The sequence below is a fragment of the Heloderma suspectum genome, chromosome 1, assembly GCF_057233095.1.
Source record: "Heloderma suspectum isolate Gila_16-S chromosome 1, 16-S_ref, whole genome shotgun sequence".
NCBI lineage: Eukaryota > Metazoa > Chordata > Lepidosauria > Squamata > Helodermatidae > Heloderma > Heloderma suspectum.
The window spans coordinates 437,691,953-437,713,255 of NC_139458.1; the positions used below are offsets into that span (position 1 = coordinate 437,691,953).

Below are 21,303 nucleotides of genomic sequence, written 5' to 3' on the forward strand. Positions count from 1 at the left end.
CTAGTCTAGCACTCTAACCACTCCACTTCACTGTTTAACCACCTGCAAAATGTGGGTGAATATCGCCATGCCAGAAGTCCACTCCACAATTCCAACCACCACCTCATCCCACATGGCAGCCTTTCTCAACGTGGCTTTTTGACTACAACTCCCAGCGTTCCTGATAATTGGCCAGGGTGGTTGGGGCTGATGGGAGCTGAAGTCCAAAAATCTAGAAAGCGCCGGGTTGGGGGAAGGCGATACGCGCCTTATTTCTCCCCTCATGGCCACACCTAACCCGCCCCTTCCCCCTTGCTCATTCTTTCCCTTGGAGCCCTTCCCTTAGCCACGCCCCCAACGGACGGCTCGCGCCGGAGCCCTTTTTCCCGCCTTTTTACACGGTCGTTTTCTCTCAGTACTGAGGCAGCAAAACGGCCTCAAGAAAAGGGCGGGAAAAGGGAAGAGCTGCGTCTCGAGGGGGAAGAGACCCCAGCACAACAGAAAGCCTACATTTGTAAATTATGAATTTAAAACTTAGCTTACCAGGTAGCCATGTGCAAGCAGGATAATAGGTTGCACATTACTTGAGGGGAGAGCAGCGCCTTCTCCGTGAGGCAGAGGGGAGTTGCGCAATCCATTTGCCGGGGATGCTCTGACCTGGATTCCTGCACTGAGCAGGGGGTTGGACTCGATGGCCTTGGAGGCCCCTTCCAGCCCTGCTATTCTATGATTCTAAGCTGTTCTCATGGAGGTGCCTTATATGTGGGACGCCTCCAATTGTGGGGAACTTTCACTTTAAAAGGAACATTTCCCTTTTATCTGGATATTATTTTGTCCTTTTTAAAGATACAAAATAAGGGGCATACACATCTCTTTTTTAATCTGAAGGAAAGAACAATAATACTTATGTCATAGGGAAATACCCTTTTTGAAGTGAACGTCCCTCAAAATGAAGCCATTGCCCAACTGGATTTTTAGAGTTTTTTTCTCTCATGGACAGCCATTCTTTCCACAAAATTTCAAAAACTTGGGATATGCTAGCTAAAATTCACAGCGACAATGCCTTATTAGGACCTTAATACATACAATACAGTAACTGATATGATAAAAGAAACAACATTAAATCGATCATTTTGTTGTTCAGTCGTGTCCGACTCTTCGTGACCCCATGGACCGTAGCACGCCAGGCCTTCCTGTCCTGCGCTCTCTCCCGGAGCGCGCTCAAGTTCATATTCATTGCATCGGTGATGCTATCTAGCCATCTCATCCTCTGCCGTCCCCTTCTCCTTTTGCCTTCCATCTTTCCCAGCATCAGGGTCTTTTCCAGGGAGTTTTCTCTTCGCATTAGGTGGCCAAAATATTTGAGCTTCAGCATCAGTATCTGATCTTCCAGTGAGCACTCAGGGTTGATTTCCTTTAGGATGGACTGATTTGACCTCCTTGCAGTCCAGGGGACTCGTAAGAGTCTTCTCCAGCACCACAGTTCGAAAGCATCAATTCTTCGGCGCTCAGCCTTCCTTATAGTCCAGCTCTCACAGCCATACGTTGCTACTGGGAAAACCATAGCTTTGATTAGACGGACCTTTGTTCCATGGGGTTTTCTTGGCAGGAATACTGGAGTGGGTTGCCATTTCCTGCTCCAGTGGGCCACATTTTGTCAGAACTCTCCGCCATGACCTGTCCGTCTTGGGTGGCCCTGCACGGCATAGCTTATGGCTTCACTGAGTTACGCAAGCCCCTTCGCCACAACAAGGCAGTGATCCATGAAGGGGTAAAATCAATCATATATACATCATAATATCGAAATCTGTTGTCATAGCCAGTGTGGTGGTGTGGCTAGAGTTTTGGACTGGGAGTCGGGAGATCCAGGTTCTAGTCCCCACTCGGCCACGGAAGCTCCCTGGGTGACTTTGGGCCAGTCACACACTAGTAAACGATTAGTTTTTACAAAGAGGTGTGTGAGTTCTACAGTTACACAGAACTCTTCCTCAGACAGGGAATAAAATACTTTTCAAAGAAACCAACGCTTCTGGTAGAAGGCATAAGCTGTGTCTGCAGTTTGTTTCAGTTTTAAGATGGTAATAGAGGGAAGTTTTAAAAAATTGAATAAAATATTAATAGAAGAAAAGTATTATAATGGAGGAAACGCTTGTGGATTAATTAGATTAGAAGGCATAGGGAACATAATTGTTAACACACCAAATAATGAACACTTACACTATTAAAAATCACAACTAGCCAGCAGTTTTGATTAATTAGCCTTAATTACACGGTAATGTATCAGCTAAAGTTTCTTCCTCCATGACTATAAATGAAGCAGTTACATAATAATTAGCCATTTAATGGGTTATTATTTTGGTTTTGTTCTGCCTGAAGTCCCCAGATATCCAAAAGAATTCAAACATATTTTAGAAATTAGAAGAGAAACATCTGGTTGATTAACTTGTTCTATGACATAAGCCCAAAATGGTGCTTTAAAAAACAGTGCAGCAGAGCTAAAACTGACAGTATAAAACCAAGGACAAATCCTGCTGAAATTAAGCACTTTTACATCCTATTGATTAAAAAGGAAGAGATTTGTGCATGTGCTTAACTCCTTTAATCAGTGCAACCTAAAAGTGCTTAACTTGGGCAGGATTGTGGTCCAAAGGTATAGAACTGCATCCCATAATATTTAGAGATGTTTTATTATTTACTTAGATTTTTAAAAAATGCATATGTTATTTTTCTAAAAAGGTTTTACTTAAGACAGCAAGTGCATATTTCTAAAACAAGAGATTAAAATATTAATATATTAAAATTATAAAATAATCAACAAACAGTATGAAGAGCAGCAACAGACTGAAAATAAATGTTTAAAACCATACCAAAAAAGCCTCCTGGAAAAGAAAAGCCTTGGCTCTCACAAAAGGTGAGCAATGATATGGCCAGGCAAATGACTTTTCACAGGGAGTTCCACCACCTTGGTGCCACCACAGAAAAGACTCTGTCCCATTGACAGCTGGGGGTAAACAGAGCAGAGCCTCCATAGATGAACTCAGAAGTTATACAGGCTCATATGGGTAGAGGTGATTCTTATGATACTGGTCCCAGATCCAGTAAATATTTTGGCAGTCACATTCTGGATCAACTGAAGTTCTCAAATTATCTTCAATTGAAAAATGTGTTGCAATAATTGAACTGAAGGTGACCAGGGTATGAATAGTCATGGCAACATCTGACTTCTCAAGGAAAGGGTGTAGCTGGTGCACCAGCCAAAGCTTGTAAAAGGTATTCCTATAGGGTGCTTCCAGACAAACAACACCTAGTGCTACTGATCGAAAGACATTTGGAACTTTTACTTTTCTATCTTTCCCTCCTTAACAGAGGTAAGAAAAACGGCTGAGAATGCAATCAGAAAACATGGCAGGGTTACAAACAGAAGATGTCCGTCTGGACCCCATAAAATTCCATGAATGAGGCAGGCAGTATACCTCATTTTATGGGGATGCACCCCATCTGAAGCACGCCTTGCACTTATTCTTAGTTTGCCAGAACGCCCAACTCCAAGTATCTTCATTGTGTCTAGATTAAGCTTCAGTTTGCTCACTCTCAACCCTTTTTACCCTTTCCTATTATTACGTACTATTTATTTCAATGGGACAGAATTAAGCACATGTGACTGTCACATGGTAATCAGTGGAACTGATGCTTAACCTTGGTTGGATGGTGCATACAGATTGTGAACTTTGGGGGGCAGTCAGTGCCTGATCTCATTTTTTTATTTACTACATTTCTATACTGCCCAATAGCCCATACTCTCTGGGTAGTTTACAAAGATTAAAACCTTAAAAATACATTATAAAAAACCAGTTACATATAAACAGACAGCACACACAGAGATACTCATACATCTAAAACAATTTTATAAACAATCAAAAATAAGAATTGTTCAATTGTTGATCAATTGTTCTTGGTGAAATTGTTATCTAGTGTACAAAGCCCTAAACAGCTTGGGACTAGGATACTGAGAGAGCGCCTTCTCCCGTACCCACCTGCCTGATCACTGAGGTCATCAGAGGGCATGCTGCTGGCGGTTCCACATGGACCTATGTCCCGACTGGAGTCCACCTGGAGAAGAGCCTTCAGTGTGGTGGCTCCCATCCTGTGAACTCCAACTCCCTGCCTCCGGAGGTCAGGCAGGTGCCAACACTGGGTTGTTTTCTGCGCCTCCTGAAAACAGCTCTTTTCCAGGAAGCCTTCCTAGGCTGACTAACCTCAGTTTTATTGGCACTCTGTTTTTTAAAGAATAATCTTAATATCATGTTTCTTCTTTTTATCTTTTGTTCATTTTATCTCTTGTTGTTCACCGCTATGGAATCTGTTTAGATGTTGAGCAATATATGAATGTTATAAGTCAATCAATCAATCAATCAATCTTCAAGCTGATGTGAGAGGGCAAATTATATTAATGAATTATTTTGAAGAATTGGGTTCGTAATAACACCAGCAGTACAGCCACTGATGTGGATATGCCCTTCCAGGCTTTCAGTCTGTCCACTATGCAGAAACACCCCAATTCTAAACTTTCCCATTTTAACATGTGCTACACATAGTTCTACTGGCCACATTTCCCAACAGGAGCGGAACTCAGTGGGAACTCTGTTGCGCTTCTCCCTTTTGCAACATGGATTGGTTTCATTGCAACCAGTGCTTCAGTCAGGAGGGATCTGATTTTTGTGTCACCAGCTGTGGACACATATTTTGCAAAAAATGTTCTGCCTCAGGTAAGAGTGACAACGTGATGACTTTTTGTATCCTGTGCTACTACTGTATTAACTGGTTGTGCCTATTCTCTTGGTTTCTCCTGGCTCTACAGCATGTTTGCATGGCTAGTGTATTGACTGCTGGAGTAAGGACAGAAGTGTTACTTAGCTAAAATATGTTTTTATGTTATTAACCCCTTGTTTATTGATATATTGTTTATTAATTTTGTATTAACTGAATTGGTGTTTTCTTATTGAATTGAAAGTGTACAGGTTTATTGTATTTTCATTGTCAGATAATTTTTCATACTGTTGTTTTTTGGAATTTATTTGTTTTTGTATGATGTTGTTAGCTGCTTTGGGCTTCCCTTTGGAGGGAAAAGTGTGATACAAATAAACCGAATGAATGAATATGATGTTCGTACTGTGACTGGGGTATGGCATTCAAGCAATCACTGATTCCCACCCCTTACAGATCAGCAATAAGCCTTCATATCAGTCTCCTGGGTCTTGCACATGTTTGTATATAACTTTTGCTAATATTTGTACTATTTAAGTTCTCCCCTACATCCTACAGTGACATGATACAGAAAAAATGCTAGGACTCTTAGGGCGTACTCCTCTGCATGTTTAGACAGAAAAAAGTCCTACAACTCCCAGCATTCCCAGCCAGCCATACCAAAGTTTGTGCCCTCAACTTCTTAATGCATCAAAAGCCAAGAGGTCAAAAATAATACAGTGTTTATATTTTCAATAAATATTAGTTATTCTGAAAAGTGCAACTGGGCTATTGTAGTAGGTAGAAAAATTTTAAATGCTCTTAAAAAAAGACATTCTAAGAATTCTGAAGACATCCTTGTGTATTTAGAGGACTGATCTATGTTGTGCTTTTGGAACAATATTATCTATGATAACGTTCAATAGGTTGTACTAATATGTTTTGCAATTTAATCCTGGCAGATAAATGCCCTTCTTGTGGAACAAGCAGCAAATATTTGCTTCTCAATGATAGTGTAAGTTATAGTTTCTCTGTAACAGGAACCCTCTTCTCTCTGGGCTCTTTGAAACACAGAAATTCTATTTGTATCACATTAATTGGGGCATATGTATGAACCTTTTATTGATATAAATAGTTAAAGGAAACTAAGGGCGCAATCCTATGCATGTTTAGACAGAGAAAAGGCCTATGACTCCCAGCATGCTGGGGCATGCTGGGAGTTGGAAGCCTTTTCTCTGTCTAAACATGAATAGGATTGTGCCCTAAATAGTTAGCTGGATCATTAAAAGGGCTTTACCTGTATACATGGCATTAGTGAGATCCTCCATTGCTAACTTGTGCCATTTGAAAGTATATGATGATGCTACAAGGGTCCATTTGATTGTTTTAAAAAGAAGTAGCCTGATCCTCAAAACAATGGCTGTGGTATCATGATGTGTGTGTGTGTTGGGGATTAGAATCCCACAACAAAATATTGCAATATATTCTCACATTGTGATAGGAATGTTCCTATTCAGGGCGCCAGCCACTCAGCTAGACTTTCCTCCAGCAGTCCATTCCATTGCCCCCTTCCAGAGCTTTTCTACACGAAGCTGTGAATTGGCTGCATCTACTTTTGGCTTCAATGCAGAATTGAGATCTGAACACTACACAAGGAGTGTTTCCTTTTCTGCTTTTCCACTACATAATCTCTAGATGGCACTGTAGTATAGTGGAATAGTGCAAATATAGGAGGAAATTGCTTTATTTTGCATTCACAATTAAATGCTGCATTTTCTCTGCTCTAAAAAAACTAGCTGAAAGTGCTCACTAGACAAACAAGCAAAACTGGAGGGTCACAAAGTCTTCTAAAGAACCAGCAAACAACCATGAGTAAGGGAATGATGAATGCACAATGAATGCCTAGTGTAGAAAAGCTCCCAGGTTTGTTTTTCTTTTTCAACTTATAGTCAATGTTACTTCTGCAAACCTCGAGGTCCCCCAAGAATACTGATACACCTCTCTTATCAGTGGCCCCATTTTGGCTAGAATTATGTCAGCACTCACCACTTGAGTTTGCTGTTAGAAGGAGTGGTGATGATGATTTCTGGCTTCTACTTGATCCAAAGAACACTCTCCTTTTCCCAAAAGCAAACACAAACATACACCACTCATATGTTACAACTTTAAAAGCACCCCTAAAATCAAGGAGTAGTTAATATAGTTGGATGTGGGGAGTTAACGCATGTCTACATTGAAGAGCAGACCTATCATTTAAGAGTTTTAAATGAAAGCTGTAATCATTTCTAGAGCATTTTTAATTTGCAAAGCACTTTTCAGTCCTTACTCATTCTCAGAACAGGTGGATAATTATTCTCATATTAACAGTTCGGGCAGAAACACAATGACTGACCAAAGGCCACCACTCAGTATATTCATGATTGAAGGTTTTTTAAAAATAAAAACATTAGGTCTCTTTTCAAATGCAATGCCAACTGAAACTCTGGATAACTCAAATTTGTTAGCCTTTTCAGAAGATTTAAAGGGGTGACTCACTTCTTATAATTCCACTTTCTCTGTTTGTTTTTCTGACCCACAGATGCGGCCAGATGAAAAAAAGTTTTTCAAAAGCTCTGTTGAAACAGCACTCAACTATATTAACCATATTTCTCAGGTAAGAATGACAAATCAGATACTATTTTGGAATTCCTCCTAGATCCCAGATTCTAAAATGTGTGGCAGTGACTGGCAAAATGAACGACAGTAAGGCCTCCTCGGAAGATGGGGCTGACTGGGTGTATATAAGGGCTAGGTATATAGGGGCTAGATGTCCTGGTCCTGAGTTGTTTAGGGTTCTGTATGTCAACAGCAAAACCTTGAACATGGCTCAGTAGCTGATAGTCAGTGCATTTCTTTGTTGTTGTTCAGTCGTTCAGTCGTGTCCGACTCTTCATGATCCCATGGACCATAGCACGCCAGGCCTTCCTGTCCTCCGCTCTCTCCCGGAGCATGCTCAAGTTCATATTCATTGCATCGGTGATGCTATCTAGCCATCTCATCCTCTGCCGTCCCCTTCTCCTTTTGCCTTCAGTCTTTCCCAGCATCAGGGTCTTTTCCAGAGAGTTTTCTCTTCTCATTAGGTGGCCAAAATATTTGAGCTTCAGCTTCAGTATCTGTCCTTCCAATGAGCACTCAGGGTTGATTTCCTTTAGGATGGACTGATTTGACCTCCTTGCAGTCAGGGGACTCGTAAGAGTCTTCTCCAGCACCACAGTTCGAAAGCATCAATTCTTCGGCGCTCAGCCTTCCTTATAGTCCAGCTCTCACAGCCATACATTACTACTGGGAAAACCATAGCTTTGATTAGACAGACCTTTGTCGGCAAGGTGATGTCTCTGCTTCTTACTATGCTGTCAGGTTTGCCAGAGCTTTCCTCCCAAGGAGCAAGTGTCTTTTAATTTCATGGCTACAGTCACCGTCTGTGGTGATCTTGGAGCTCAAGAAAGTAAAATCTGTCACTGCTTCCATTTCTACCCCTTCTATATGTCAGGAAGTGATGGGGCCAGATGCCATGATCTTAGTTTTTTGAATGTTGAGTTTCAAACCAGCTTTTGCACTCTCCTCTTTCACCCTCAACAAGACGCTCTTTAGATCCTCTTCGCTTTCTGCCATTAGGGTGGTATCGTCTGCATATCGGAGGTTGTTGATAATTCTCTCGGCAATCTTAATTCCGACCTGTGATTCATCCAACCCGGCGTTTCTCATGATGTACTCTGCATATAAGTTAAATAAGCAGGGCGACAATATGCAGCCTTGTCGTACTCCTTTCCCAATTTTGAACCACTCGGTTGTTCCATGTCCGGTTCTTACTGTTGCTTCTTGACCCTCGTACAAGTTTCTCAGGAGACAGGTAAGGTGGTCTGGTACTCCCATCACTTTAAGAATTTGCCACAGTTTGTTGTGATCCACACAATCAAAGGCTTTAGCGTAGTCAATAAAGAAGAAATAGACGTTTTTCTGGAATTCTCTTACTTTCTCCATGATCCAGCCAATGTTGGCGATTTGATCTCTAGTTCCTCTTCCTGTTCGAAACTCAGCTTGTACTTCCGGTAGTTCTCGGTTCGCATACTGCTGAAGCCTAGCTTGTAGGATTTTGAGCATCACCATGCTGGCATGTGAAATGAGCGCAATTGTACGGTAGTTTGAACACTCTTTGGCGTTGCCCTTCTTTGGAATTGGGATGTAAACTGACCGTTTCCAGTCTTGCGGCCATTGTTGAGTGTTCCAAATTTGTTGGCATATTGAGTGCAGCACTTTAACAGCATCATCTTTTAGGATCTTAAATAGCTCAGCTGGAATACTGTCATCTCCGCTAGCTTTGTTGTTAGTAATGCTTCCTAAGGCCCACTTGACTTCACTCTCGAGGATGTCTGGCTCAAGTTCAGTGACCGCACTATCATGGCTATCAGGGACATGAAGATCTTTCCTGTATAGTTCTTCTGTGTAATCTTTCCACCTCTTCTTAATCTCATCCGCTTCTGGTAGGTCCCTGCCTTCTTTGCCCTTTATCATGCCCGTCTTTGCACAAAACGTTCCCTTGAGATCTCCAATTTTCTTGAAGAGATCTCTAGTCTTTCCCATTCTGTTGTTTTCCTCGATTTCTTTGCATTGTTCATTTAAGAAGGCCTTCTTGTCTCTCCTTGCTATTCTCTGGAACTCTGCATTCAGTTGGATGTATCTTCCCCTTTCTCCCTTGCTTTTCACTTCCCTTCTTTCCTCAGCTACTTGTAAAGCCTCATCAGACAGCCATTTGGCTTTCTTGCATTTCTTTTTCTTTGGGATGGATTGAGTTGCTGCCTCCTGAACAATGTTACGGACCTCCGTCCATAGTTCCTCAGGCACTCTGTCTATCAGGTCTAATCCCTGAAATCTGTTCCTCACCTATGATGAAGAGGACATCTTTTTTTGGTGTTAGTTCTAGAAGGTGTTGTAGGTCTTCATAGAACCGATCAACCTCAGCTTCTTCAGCATCAGTGGTTGGGGCATAGACTTGAATTACTGTGATGTTGAATGGTTTGCCTTGGATTCGTACTGAGATCATTTTATCGTTTTTAAGATTGTACCCCAGTACTGTTTTTCCCACCCTTTTGTTGACTATGAGTGCTACTCCGTTTCTTCTAAGGGATTCTTGCCCACAGTAGTAGATATGATGGTCACCTGAATTAAATTCGCCCATGCCTGTCCATTTTAGTTCGCTGATTCCCAAGATGTCGATGTTCAGTCTTGCCATCTCATGTTTGACCACCTCCAGCTTACCTTGATTCATTGATCTGACATTCCAGGTTCCTAAACAATATTGTTCTTTACAGCATCAGATTTTCTTTTCACCACCAGACACATCCACAGCTGAGTGTCCTTTCGGCTTTGGCCCAGCCACTTCACTCTTTTTGGCGCTACTTGGAAATACCGTCTGCTCTTCCCCAGTAGTATATTGGACACCTTCCGACCTGAGGGGCTCATCTTCCGGCGTCATCTCTTTTAGCCTTGTGATATGTTCCATGGGGTTTTCTTGGCAAGAATACTGGAGTGGGTTTCCATTTCCTTCTCCAGTGGACCACATTTTGTCAGAACTCTCTGCCATGACCTGTCCGTCTTGGGTGGCCCTGCACGGCATAGCTTATGGCTTCACTGAGTTACGCAAGCCTCTTTGCCACAACAAGGCAGTGATCCATGAAGGGGTGCATTTCTTTAACACAGGTGTAATATATGTATAGCTAGGTGCCCCACTGAGCATCCTAGGTGCTGCATTCTGTACTAGTTGCTGCTACTGAACCAGGCACAAGGGCATCCCCACATAGAGTGCATTGCAGTAGTCTAATTGTGAGGTTACCAGTGCATGGATCACAGTGGTTAAGCTATCCTTATCTAAGAACAGGAGTAGTTGGTGCACCAACTGAAGTTGGAGATGGGTACGCTGGGCCACTGAGCTCACCTTCCAATAATTGCTAGTATATTTAGAAAAGAATATGGAACTTCTGATGTGCACCCCATAATAAGGTTTGGGCCACCGTAAGTAATACATTGAAACAACAAGGAAACTGTTGCCTTTGAGATGCATCACATCCAGCACAACATTTTGTTTTCGCCAAGACATTAGCTGTATTCTGGTGTTCTTAATGCATGTAACTTCTACATGTGAAGAGGGAGCGCAGGAATAAGCATCCTAGCTCTGTTCCCCCCCTATGACCCCCTCTGTGGGAAGCGTGGCTGTCTGCAGCAGGGAGCCTCCTTTTTTCTGTGGAGGCTCTTCACACAATTTAGAACCTTGATTTAAAGACCCTGTCTTCCACCATGAAAAGATGTAACCCATGTTGGTCTCCAGCCACCTATCTTGTGGAGGTAAAATATTTCCCCAAATTCAGACATGCCAACGATTTTGCAGTGGTTCAGTTCAGCCCTAATTCATGTGGTAGAAGGCATGATCACCTCCTTTGAGGTAGTCTGGACCACTCTCTCTTCTAAAGATGCTTTTATAGCCTTCTTGACTCAGCTGGTTAATTCCCTCCTGTCCAATATTATGAGCCAGAAAGCAAGGGTTGAGCAAATGGGTTGTAGGCCAGCCGCACCCCACCATGCACTTTGTCCGTGCCCTCTACAAGCACCTTATGAATAACTGAAACTGGACCTCTGCTTGCAGGCCAAGTTGGAGAAGGCCATGTATCACATGGAAGAATATGTAGGACGGTACTGTCCGATGTTGTTGGTGAAGTATTGCTTCTTTGCTACCATCACTGCCACAGAGCAGGCTCTAAGATGAATCCTCCTTACCAGTATTTGATCAGATTCACTTTCAGTTTTTCAAATTTGAAATTATTTTTAGGTTGCTTTTAAGGGCTGGAACGCTCTCAAGGTGGCGTGTAAGATAAAAACCATACAAAATGGCTACAATAAAAATCAAATTTAACAAAAATCCATAAAACAGAAATTAGCAATAACAATAAATAAAAACAGAAACCACCAACAAAATCAACAGCCCAAGACACTACAGGAAGGCCAGTGAAAACAGGTCAGTCTTAAGAACTTTCTTGAAGACCTGCAAAGAAAGGGCCTGACAGAGCCCAAATGGAAGCTGTTTCCATAGGTGTGGGACCACCACTGAGATGGCCCTCTATCTTGACCTTACCAGCCTCAGCACCCTTGGCAGCAAGCTACAAGGGCCTCTTTTAATGACATCAGAGTGCAGGGTATGCAAGATGGTGGTCCTTCAAGTAACTTGGGCCTAACCCATTTAAGGCATATAGGCAAGCACTTTTCTACCATTTGTGTTCCACCCATCATTCCAACTGTTTCAGTGCTCTTAGCTCTCCAGTAAACGAAAGAGTCAGGCAAGCTCTGTCTGGGGGGAGGGGGCACTTAAGAGCAATTGTATCAACCACACAGGCCATCCTTGTATTTCAAAAGGGGCTATGGCATTTACAGGACAATCAAGCAGAAATTTCTGGTTGTTATTCCTTAGGAATCCATAAGTATTCATCCATCTCCAAAGGCAGGCTTTCTTAACATGTAGTCATGTATAAATGAATTTTATACTAGGCTGTTTCCATCTGTCTTCACATTGTACTAGAAGTATGCTACAGTTACTCCTGGGTTACTTGAGTCACCTACTTCTCATAAACTGCATTTAACCAACACAGGCTTGCCACTCCCTAATGGTAAACAGCAATTACCTCTTATATTAGGTAGCAGAGGCATAGATGCACCAGAGGGGTTTCCCTTGTTTGTTTTGCTTTTAGAGACTCTTCCCCATCAAACCTATAAGTTGCTTCTTAAATTAAAAAGAACTGATTACCTTTTTTTAAAAAAGAGGTAAATGGATGTTTAATTGAATGAACATACATTTGGTGCTTTAATAAGTTTTAAAAGGCAGATAACCCACCTGAAGCATGGGGGAGGGGCAAGACTGACAACTGAGTCAGCATTCAAATCACAGCTAAGTATGTCTGTCAATTATATTGCAGTGGTGAGGGAAACCAGGCTTATCTCCCCTGGAGAAAAATCTGCTGTAAGGTCTGTTTTAATTATTCAGTTGTATGAATGAACTGAGTTGTTATATCCCCAAGAGTGGCAAAAGCTCACATGACATTCCTCATCTCCCTAAGCAAGCCATAGTCTTTACATCGGACAAGAGCTAATGTTCCCAAATTCCTGTTCCCCAAATTCTCATATCCCATTGCTTCTCTTCTTAGGTATGGACTTTCCAGAAAGGCCAGATGGAGCTGCTGGCCTCTTTTTACAAACACAGGGCTTCAAAGGCTGAAGGAGCCCTGCAGGGAGCTCAACGGAAATTAACTACCCAGGAAAAGTGAGGCACATAGGTTGCATTCACATGAATGAAGGCAAACAGTGCTAGTCATGTCTGCGGGGATTATTCAAGATGGCATGATAGGCCCTACTTCTGCACAGTATACCCACAAGAGTTCTTTTCCCTTCCTCATTCCCTGAAAGTAAAGTCATGTCTGTAAAGCCATTAGAAAAATCCCCCAAATCTTTATTCTGAGAGAAAGTAAGTGTTTTCTCTTAGTGGGCATAAGTTCTTGATAAGGAGTGGAGCAGGCCATCAAGATAATGTTAACACTGAACATTAATCAATAGATTAGAGATACTTGTACTTCTGCTCCCTCCTGTTTTTAACTTTCTCAGTTAAAACAAGCAAAAGGTTAGAATACAAGTTGGGTGACGGAAGAAGTATCCCACTGCTGCTCTCTGTCACTGCTAAAGTGATCTGCTATGAGAATTAAAGGGTCAATATTGAGAATGAAGGGATATTAGGGACAATGCCAACTTTTTTTCCCCAAGCTACCTATCTTGTGTCTTTCCCCTACCCACTAAATGCTTAGAGAACTGGAGGTGCTACGGAAGGAGAACAGGGAACTGAAGAAGAGTCTCAGCTTTTTGAAGGTAGGGTGGAGCTGTTTGTTGGGAACAAGCCCAACTCATTGTATGTTGCTTCCTGGTCTCCTCTCCTGGAAGGAGTGAGTCCTGCTTTCTCTATGCAATTGTCTCTGTACAAAAGAGAATTTGAGCCACCTTCTCTATATGTGTTTACACGGGTCTTGTAAACTGTCTCCTTTCTCTCTACAGGACTCTCTGTGCCATCTCCAAGGTAACAGGTCAGTGTTCCTCTTCTGGCCTTTTTGGACAATTGTCAGGAATTGCAACACATGATATGTAGACAGTAGAGCCTCTTCATACCAGAATGAGCATTCTGGGCTCAAGGCCAAGCTGAACATCTTGGGTAAAGAGAGGCAAAGTAATGTGTTTTCCACCTTGACTGAACGAAATTCTTCTTAATTTGCTGCAGAAACAGCGCACCAAGGCCGGTTGCCATCACACCTCCATTACAAACAGGTAGGAAGATGGCTCCACACTAGACATTCAATGAGATCCTTGGGAAAATGTCCATTTGACAGCATATCTTCTTGTGACTGAACTTGAAAGTGCATGTGCTACAGCCTGCACATATATGAATAAATGTAATTTTGATTGAGAAAACTAGAGGGTGTGCCTGCATGTGCACATGAGAGACCCTGCATACTCTTCTTACAGGGATGCAAATATGCTATCATATGTTATATTTAATTAATTATTTAATTAATTAATTGTATTCATAACCCAAGCCCTCACAAGATGAGTTCCATCATATATACATATCTCCATAAAACATCAAAAACACAGTGTAAGAGGCAGCATAAAAATAAAAAATCAACAATAAAATAGCAGAATAATAAAATAGCAGCACCCAACCCAGCACACTATCATTAAGGGAGTAATCCTATGGCTGCTACACAGTGGCTAGATGGCCATAGGATATCTGGTTTTCTGGGAACCGACCTCCCCCTACTTCTGCGCTGCTTCGGAAGCAGCACAGGACAGACTGCTCCATGCTTGCAAGAGGAGTGTGCAGTGGCCAAAAAGGGGCATTCCTGGAGGGCGTTCTGGGGTGGGGTCTCCTCCCCCACTCTGCCCTCCCACAGCTAGACAGCAGCAATCGGCTGTCTAGCCGAAAATGCAGGGCAGGAGAAGCATGGAGGGAACAATCCCCTCTGTGCTTCTCCTGCTCTGCATTGGATAGGTGGTCACGCTGCCTATCTGAATAGGACTGCACCCTAAAACATACAAAATAATTATTACTAGATCAAACAGCAGCAGTATATATTTGTCAAGAAAAAAGTAGCACAAAACAAAAACCTTTAACACATGTTTAAAGGCTTGCAATGATAGGAGCTGTATGAATACGAATTCCATAAGCTTGGGGCCACCCCTGAAAAGGCTCTTTCCCCTCTGGCCACAAACCAAATTGTTGGCACCAGTGGGCACACAAATAGGTCCTCTGAAGATGATCTTAAAGCATAGGCAGGTTGATATAGTGTAGGTCAAAAGTAGGCAACCTGGTGCCCTCCAGATATTTTGGACTACAACTCCCACAATCTTTGACCACTGGCCATGCTGGCTTATGGGAATTGTAGTCCAAAACATCTGGAGGACACCAGGTTACCTAGCCCTGATATAGGTGGACTTTCAAGAAACCTGATCCCAAACTGTTTGACTTTAAAAGCCGAAGCCAGCTCTTTAAATTGGATGAGAAATGCAGTGGAAACTAGTGCAACAGGTATAATATTGGTATCATGCGCCAGCTACCCTCCCCCCTCAGCATTTGGTGACCACATTCTGTACCAGCTGAAGTTTCCAAACTGTCTTCAAAGGTACACCCATGTAGAGCCCATTGCAGTTGTCTAACTTGGATGTCATTAGCACATAGGTAACTAAGGCAAAGTCCATCCTTTCTAGATAGGGTTGCAGCTTGTGTATCACCCTAAGCTGATAACATAAATTCCTAGCCACTGCCACCACCTGTGCTTTCAGAGATAGTGCTGAATCCAGGAGGACCACCCAAAGTACAAACTTGGTCCTTCATGGGGAGCACAACCCAATCCAAAACCAGTTGCAAACCCACATCCAGATTGGCTGATTTCCTTACCCACAGTAAGGGGTAAGATTAATCTTCAGCTTCTTTGCCCTCATCCATCCCCCAAACACCTGCAGATGCTGGATCAAGAGTCCCACAGCCTTCGTGGAATAAGCAGGTAGAAATGAGAGGTAGAATTAAGTGTCATCTGCATATCATTGACACTTCAATCCAAACCTTCAGATGACTTCTCCCAGCAATTTCATGTAGATATTAGAGAGCATGGGGTACAAAACAGAATCCTGGGGTAACCCATAAACCAAAGGCCTTGGGCTAGAACAGAAGTCCCCCTGCATCACCTTCTGGGGCCAACCCTCCAGGAAAGGTCAGAACCACTGTAACAGTGTGCCTCTTGAGTCTAACCTAGATTGATGACCCAGAAGGATACCATGGTTAGTGATATCTAAAGCCACTGAGAGAGCCAGAAGAACCAATAGGATTGTACTCCCTCTACCCATTCCTCAGTGTCAGTCATCCACCAGGGCAACCAAATCTGTTTCTATCCAAAGCCCAGGCTTGAAGATGGCTCAGAATGGATCCAAATAATCAGTATCCTCCAAAACTACCTGGCATTGAGAGGCCAGCACATTTTCTATTATCTTACCTATACTGGGGTAAGAAAGCCAGATTGAAGCATGCATGCCTTTTTTGACCTTGAGCATTTATACCTTCATGGAAGGGCTACAGTTCATTGGTAGAGTACATGTGTTGCATTCAGAAAGGCCCAAGTTCAATCCTTGGCACCTCCAGGCAGGATTGGGAAAGATCCCTTTCTGAATGCTGGAAAGCTGCTGCTAATCAGTGTAGACAGTACTGAGCTAGATGAATCAGTGCTCTGACGCAGTGTAAAGCAGGTTCATATGTTCATACCTTCTTGGTCAGCAGAGGGTGGAGCCAGCAGGAACAGGTTTACTCCTCTCCTCCATGAGAAGGCAGGCTAAAAAAATAGTTACATGTTCCACTCCCTCCTCACAATAACTCATTATCTCATACTTTGCAGTTACACCACGGTCTGGTTTTCAGCATTCCAGTGTAGTGGTCAGGTAGGCTCAAGAGGAATTTAATTTTCTTTAGGTGTGATGAATAGTGGAGAATATGGGAGCCTGTTCAGAATTCCAGAGGAACTTAACAAAAGCAAAAATCTAACCGATACGGTTGTAGAGGACAAAAAGTACAAACATCTTGGTAGATTCTATTAAAAATTCAAGTGGTGGAGGGTGTTCACTCAATGCAGGGAGGGCCTGCATTATTCAGTACAGTTCCCAACCTTCACACCTTCCTTTGCTTGCTTGCATCCTGACACATGATACTTCCAGTTGTGACCTCTGCTACTGCAGCTCCCTAACAACAAAGCTTGATCTAAATTCCAAGTTTTGCAGCTCACTTACTTTATCTCCCTAAAACCAAACTGGGCAACTATGCAAATCAAGTGTATGTAGTGTGTGAATATTATTTATTTACTCATTCATTCCATTTCTATACTGCCTTTCTGCCAAGGCACCCAAGGCAGTTTACGAATTTTAAATACTGAAACAAACAAACAAATATTATCAAAAAAATGCCAACCACCCCCAAACAAACACCACAATATAGTGTTGAATGCCTCTTCAGGAGCTGATGGCACAAGCACCCCAGCCTGGGTTTCTCCTCTTCTGCCTTGCCTCTGTAGCCCCAGGGAAGGTGCAGGAGGGGTTGTGCCAACCGTCCTCTCAGGCCATTGATGGTCTCTTTAGGAGTTGATGGCATAAACTCCTCTTCCTGGGTTTCTCTTCTGTGATGTGGTCTGAAGGAGAGGTTTTCTTAGATATGTTTGAATGAATATTCATACATTTATTTCAAACACAGAATTTGGATTGTGTGGCTACAGAATCTGCATGTCTAGCCAGCCATCAACTCCAACTGAGGAGTCCTTGACTTTTTGTGCTGTCTCCCGTAGCCGCTCCTCTTCCATGGATTCCATATCCTCAAGAGTCAGTCACCCATCAAACCAGCAAGTGAGTCCCTACACCAACACCTTCCTGTTCCCAGGTAAAGAAAAGATAGGATGGGTACATTATTTTGTTCCTTCCAGACTCATGGTGGGAGTCCTTCATTTTTTCTCCAGCTTGCCACAGGAGCCACCTGGGTGACTCATGGCAGGACGACTCCAGCTGACTCTAATAATGGTAAGAAACACTGAAGGCAAATGGTGGAGTGAATACCAAAAATGTTTAATGCTGTAAGGAGTATGAAAATCAAAATGGCAACACAGGACCAGGAAAAACACAATCAGGCTATTCTCTCTTCTTGCCCAAGGATTTCAGATACCACTCCCCTGGCTCAAGACGCCACCTTTGCAGCCAAGCTGGAATGCAGGTTAAGTTAAGACAGGGGGTGGGGGTTGCATCTAATTATATCCCTCTAGTCCATATTTCTCATCCTACAGTAGACATCCAAGGTGATATCCCACATACTAAACATTGTTCTTTTCATATCACTTTTCCATAGACTCTCTGTCATTTGTACCAGATATAATACTCTAAGTTCTATTTTCCAGCTACTCCTTCTCCAGCTTCTACTCAGAGTTTATTCTACAGGTGAGTTTGAGGGGGAGAGAAGGGCTTTGGCAGCAGTTTTCCTAGTTCAGCTGCCTGAGAGCTTTCTGACTGGGGATGCCATGGATTGAACCTAGGACCATCTGTGTAGCTTGGGCTTGACCCTTTCCCTGTTGTTCTCTTTTCCCTTTGTCATCTTTAGGGCTTCTTCCTCCTCTTCTCACACCTCTGGCTTGAATGTCATTACCCTACAACCCACCATGGTGAGGCAGGCAACACCAAGCTTCAGTATCTTCACTGGTGAGTAGGTGGACTTGCACTGCTACCTAGAATATCCTATATTCCAGATTTCTTTTTTCTGCCATTTCCATACACAACATTACAGATCATGCCACACTTTAGCAGAGGTCAGAGTAGAGAGCACTGTCCCACCACTTAAGGATGTAGTAGTCCAAGAGGCTGGGGTAAAACAGTTTATCCGGCCCCCAGATTATCACTATAGCAATGTTCAATTCCCTATTGGTTTTGACCCACAGATCAGATGGAGGGAGCCCCTGTGTCAGAATATTCCAGCATTGAGAGGCTGTGCCCTGTACAGGTGGGTGAGAGAGAGAGAGAGAGAGAGAGAGAGTCTGTCTGTCTGTCTGTCTGTCTGTCTGTCTGGACTGTGCAAATATCTCACTGGAGTATTTAAAAAAATCACTTTTGTTTCTCTTTCTTCCCAGCTGAGGTTCACCCCTCACACTACACCGTTATTTCAGAGCAGGTGAGTGAATACCTTAACCGGGATCCCACCTGACTTCATTACCATTATGCCACAGGGAGCTGGGAGAACATGGTGGGTAGCTCTGAAAGACTACAGATATGCATACTGTTCAGCCTTGAGGAGAATATTTCCTACTGTGGTACTGTGCAACAAAAGCTTGCAGACAGTGGCTACTGATATAAATTAGGTCAGTTCAGGAAAACTCAACATGCTTTCAGAGAACAGCTTGAGAAGCTGGCAGTTTACTGCAAATTACAAGAAGACTGTATTAGTTTCTAGAGATCTAATTATTTTAAATATGTTAAGGGCCTCAACCATTTTAACTTTTGGGATTAATTTCAGACACAATTTATTTGAGTGGAATAAAGCAGCCCAAAATCAACCACCACACCCCAATCCTACACCCAGAGCCAGGTTTTTGCTTTTATGTAGTGTGGCAAATAAGATCTTCCTTAAACATTGTCAAGTGTGTGTACCAGTTTGAAGATCATTATTTTTGACTAAACAGAACAGAGTTTTGCTGATTATAACCTTAGTAGGGTTAGTAACTGCAGTATGCATCCCTGCAACTAACTTACTGTGCTCTCTGTTGTAGGCCCCCTTTCACTAGCAGAGTCCACCAACAATGACAGGGAGGACTGTTTCAATAACAGCAACATAGCACAGAAAGTCACTCCAATCCTGATTTCTGACAGCACAGGAATGACAACACAAACACTATTGAAGTTTGGATTCTGATGGAGAAGCCATTCCCATTCTCTTCCCTATCTGTCTTAAACTGTGTTACTGTAAGTTACACATGCACACAAAAATGTAATTGCTTAGTAATATCCAGAGGGACATTCTGCTGCCTAATCATACTTCCATAAGTATCTTCACCACTGGTTTGCACAAATGATTCCAGTTCAGCTGCTGAGAGTTCTGACCACTTCTCCTTTCCTTGATGTTTAAGCAAGAAGCCAAAATAAACATGTTACTGTTTCATTGAGCTTCCTGGATAAAACAAAAGATCTCAAGCAGTGTTGATTCCCCTTTTCTTCAAACACTTCCACAAGATAAATTACTTTCCTTCTACAACTTACCCCTAAGTAGACTGAAGTGGAAACTAGCTTTCAATTAATAGAGTCAGCCAGTCAATATAGAAATAGTTATATGGCCCCTGAAGCTGTGCAATGCCTTTTGATTCTTAGTGCTAGGAGCCCTCTGTCTGGAATAACCCCAAACTAAGGAGGGAAAGATAGTTCCACAGTGACTTCTGATTGGTATCTTAGGAGCTGACCATCTGGAAGCACCAGTAGTAGATAGGTCAGAGATCAGGCAATATAATGCACTCTGTGCTGTTAACGTCTTCTGAATTCTGATAAGTTACGCAGACTGAAGGATGCAGCTTGGAGCAAGAATGAAAGAAAACAAGCAAGGGCTTTATTGATCCTCCAATCACATGGTCCTAGTTAAACTGAAGAGCTGCATTTCCAGCTCTAGCTGCCATGTTGGTGCCCTTGCATCATAACAGAGATTGGGTCAGTAATTCCTGAGAGCTGTCCCAGTGGTGCAGGGGGTAAGGTGCCTGGCCCCAACTGTGTTAGTCTCTGATTTTAGTCCCCCAGTGCCTAGTGCTACACATTAGCGCTCCAATGGGCTTGACTCTAGATGGCAAGTGTGATGGATGAGGCTGCAGTATTGACAGTGTAGCTTCTCTGAGATAAATGAAAGGTGAATTCTGATGGTCTGTGCGCATGTGTGCACAGGTGGAGGATTCCTTTGGTTGTGCAAGGATATGTATGTGGGTATGTGGGAGATAATGTGCAGAAGCATGCATACTTCTGGTATACAAGAAATATTGTACATGCATATGGGAACTGTGGAACTTAAGGCAACACCTGGATATTTCAGTGGCCTTGTCAAAGGCACAATTGTGCTAATCTCTTTCTGGAGAAAATCAGTACATGGGTCATCTAAATCACACCACCAGCCCAGTGATGCTAGTGAGTTTAACAAGGGCATTGTCTTTGTTCAACTTCTTGTTTGAGGTCTTTGTTAATACAGGTATGGTCAGTATTTTTTTTAATGCAGATTTGTAATAGAGCTGTCTTTCAAGAAATCAGAACTGAAAGCTCCACTTCTTTGTTACCTCTTGCTAAAGTCACTTAAAAACAACAACAAAAAACCCTCTTTCAATTAGGGTTCACAACTATTGTTTTACCTCCTGTGCCTTTAATGCTCATCTTCCATGCCACAAAAAGCTTCGCCTGCTGATTTCTGCACATCAAGCTGCT

General features: G+C 42.7%; 1 protein-coding gene across 3 annotated transcripts; it reads left to right on the forward strand.

Annotated features, from left to right (window-relative positions):
* The first annotated feature begins 375 nt into the window (after positions 1 to 375).
* On the forward strand, positions 376 to 20,045 carry LOC146360374 (E3 ubiquitin-protein ligase RNF212B-like). Of its 3 annotated transcripts, none has more exons than XM_084833197.1 (16): positions 376 to 493; positions 4,600 to 4,745; positions 5,685 to 5,737; positions 7,301 to 7,375; positions 12,948 to 13,063; positions 13,599 to 13,659; positions 13,843 to 13,871; positions 14,063 to 14,109; positions 16,728 to 16,770; positions 17,664 to 17,721; positions 17,832 to 17,892; positions 18,264 to 18,303; positions 18,464 to 18,561; positions 18,798 to 18,859; positions 18,987 to 19,027; positions 19,623 to 20,045. In XM_084833197.1, the coding sequence occupies exons 2-16, from the start codon at positions 4,646 to 4,648 to the stop codon at positions 19,654 to 19,656; spliced, it is 918 nt and encodes a 305-aa protein (XP_084689323.1). In that variant the 5' UTR covers positions 376 to 493; positions 4,600 to 4,645; the 3' UTR covers positions 19,657 to 20,045. The 3 variants fall into 3 exon arrangements, with proteins under 3 accessions (XP_084689323.1, XP_084689331.1, XP_084689314.1); XM_084833188.1 differs by having other exon boundaries at positions 392 to 525; XM_084833205.1 differs by lacking the exon at positions 12,948 to 13,063 and having other exon boundaries at positions 378 to 525.
* The last annotated feature ends 1,258 nt before the right edge of the window (positions 20,046 to 21,303 follow it).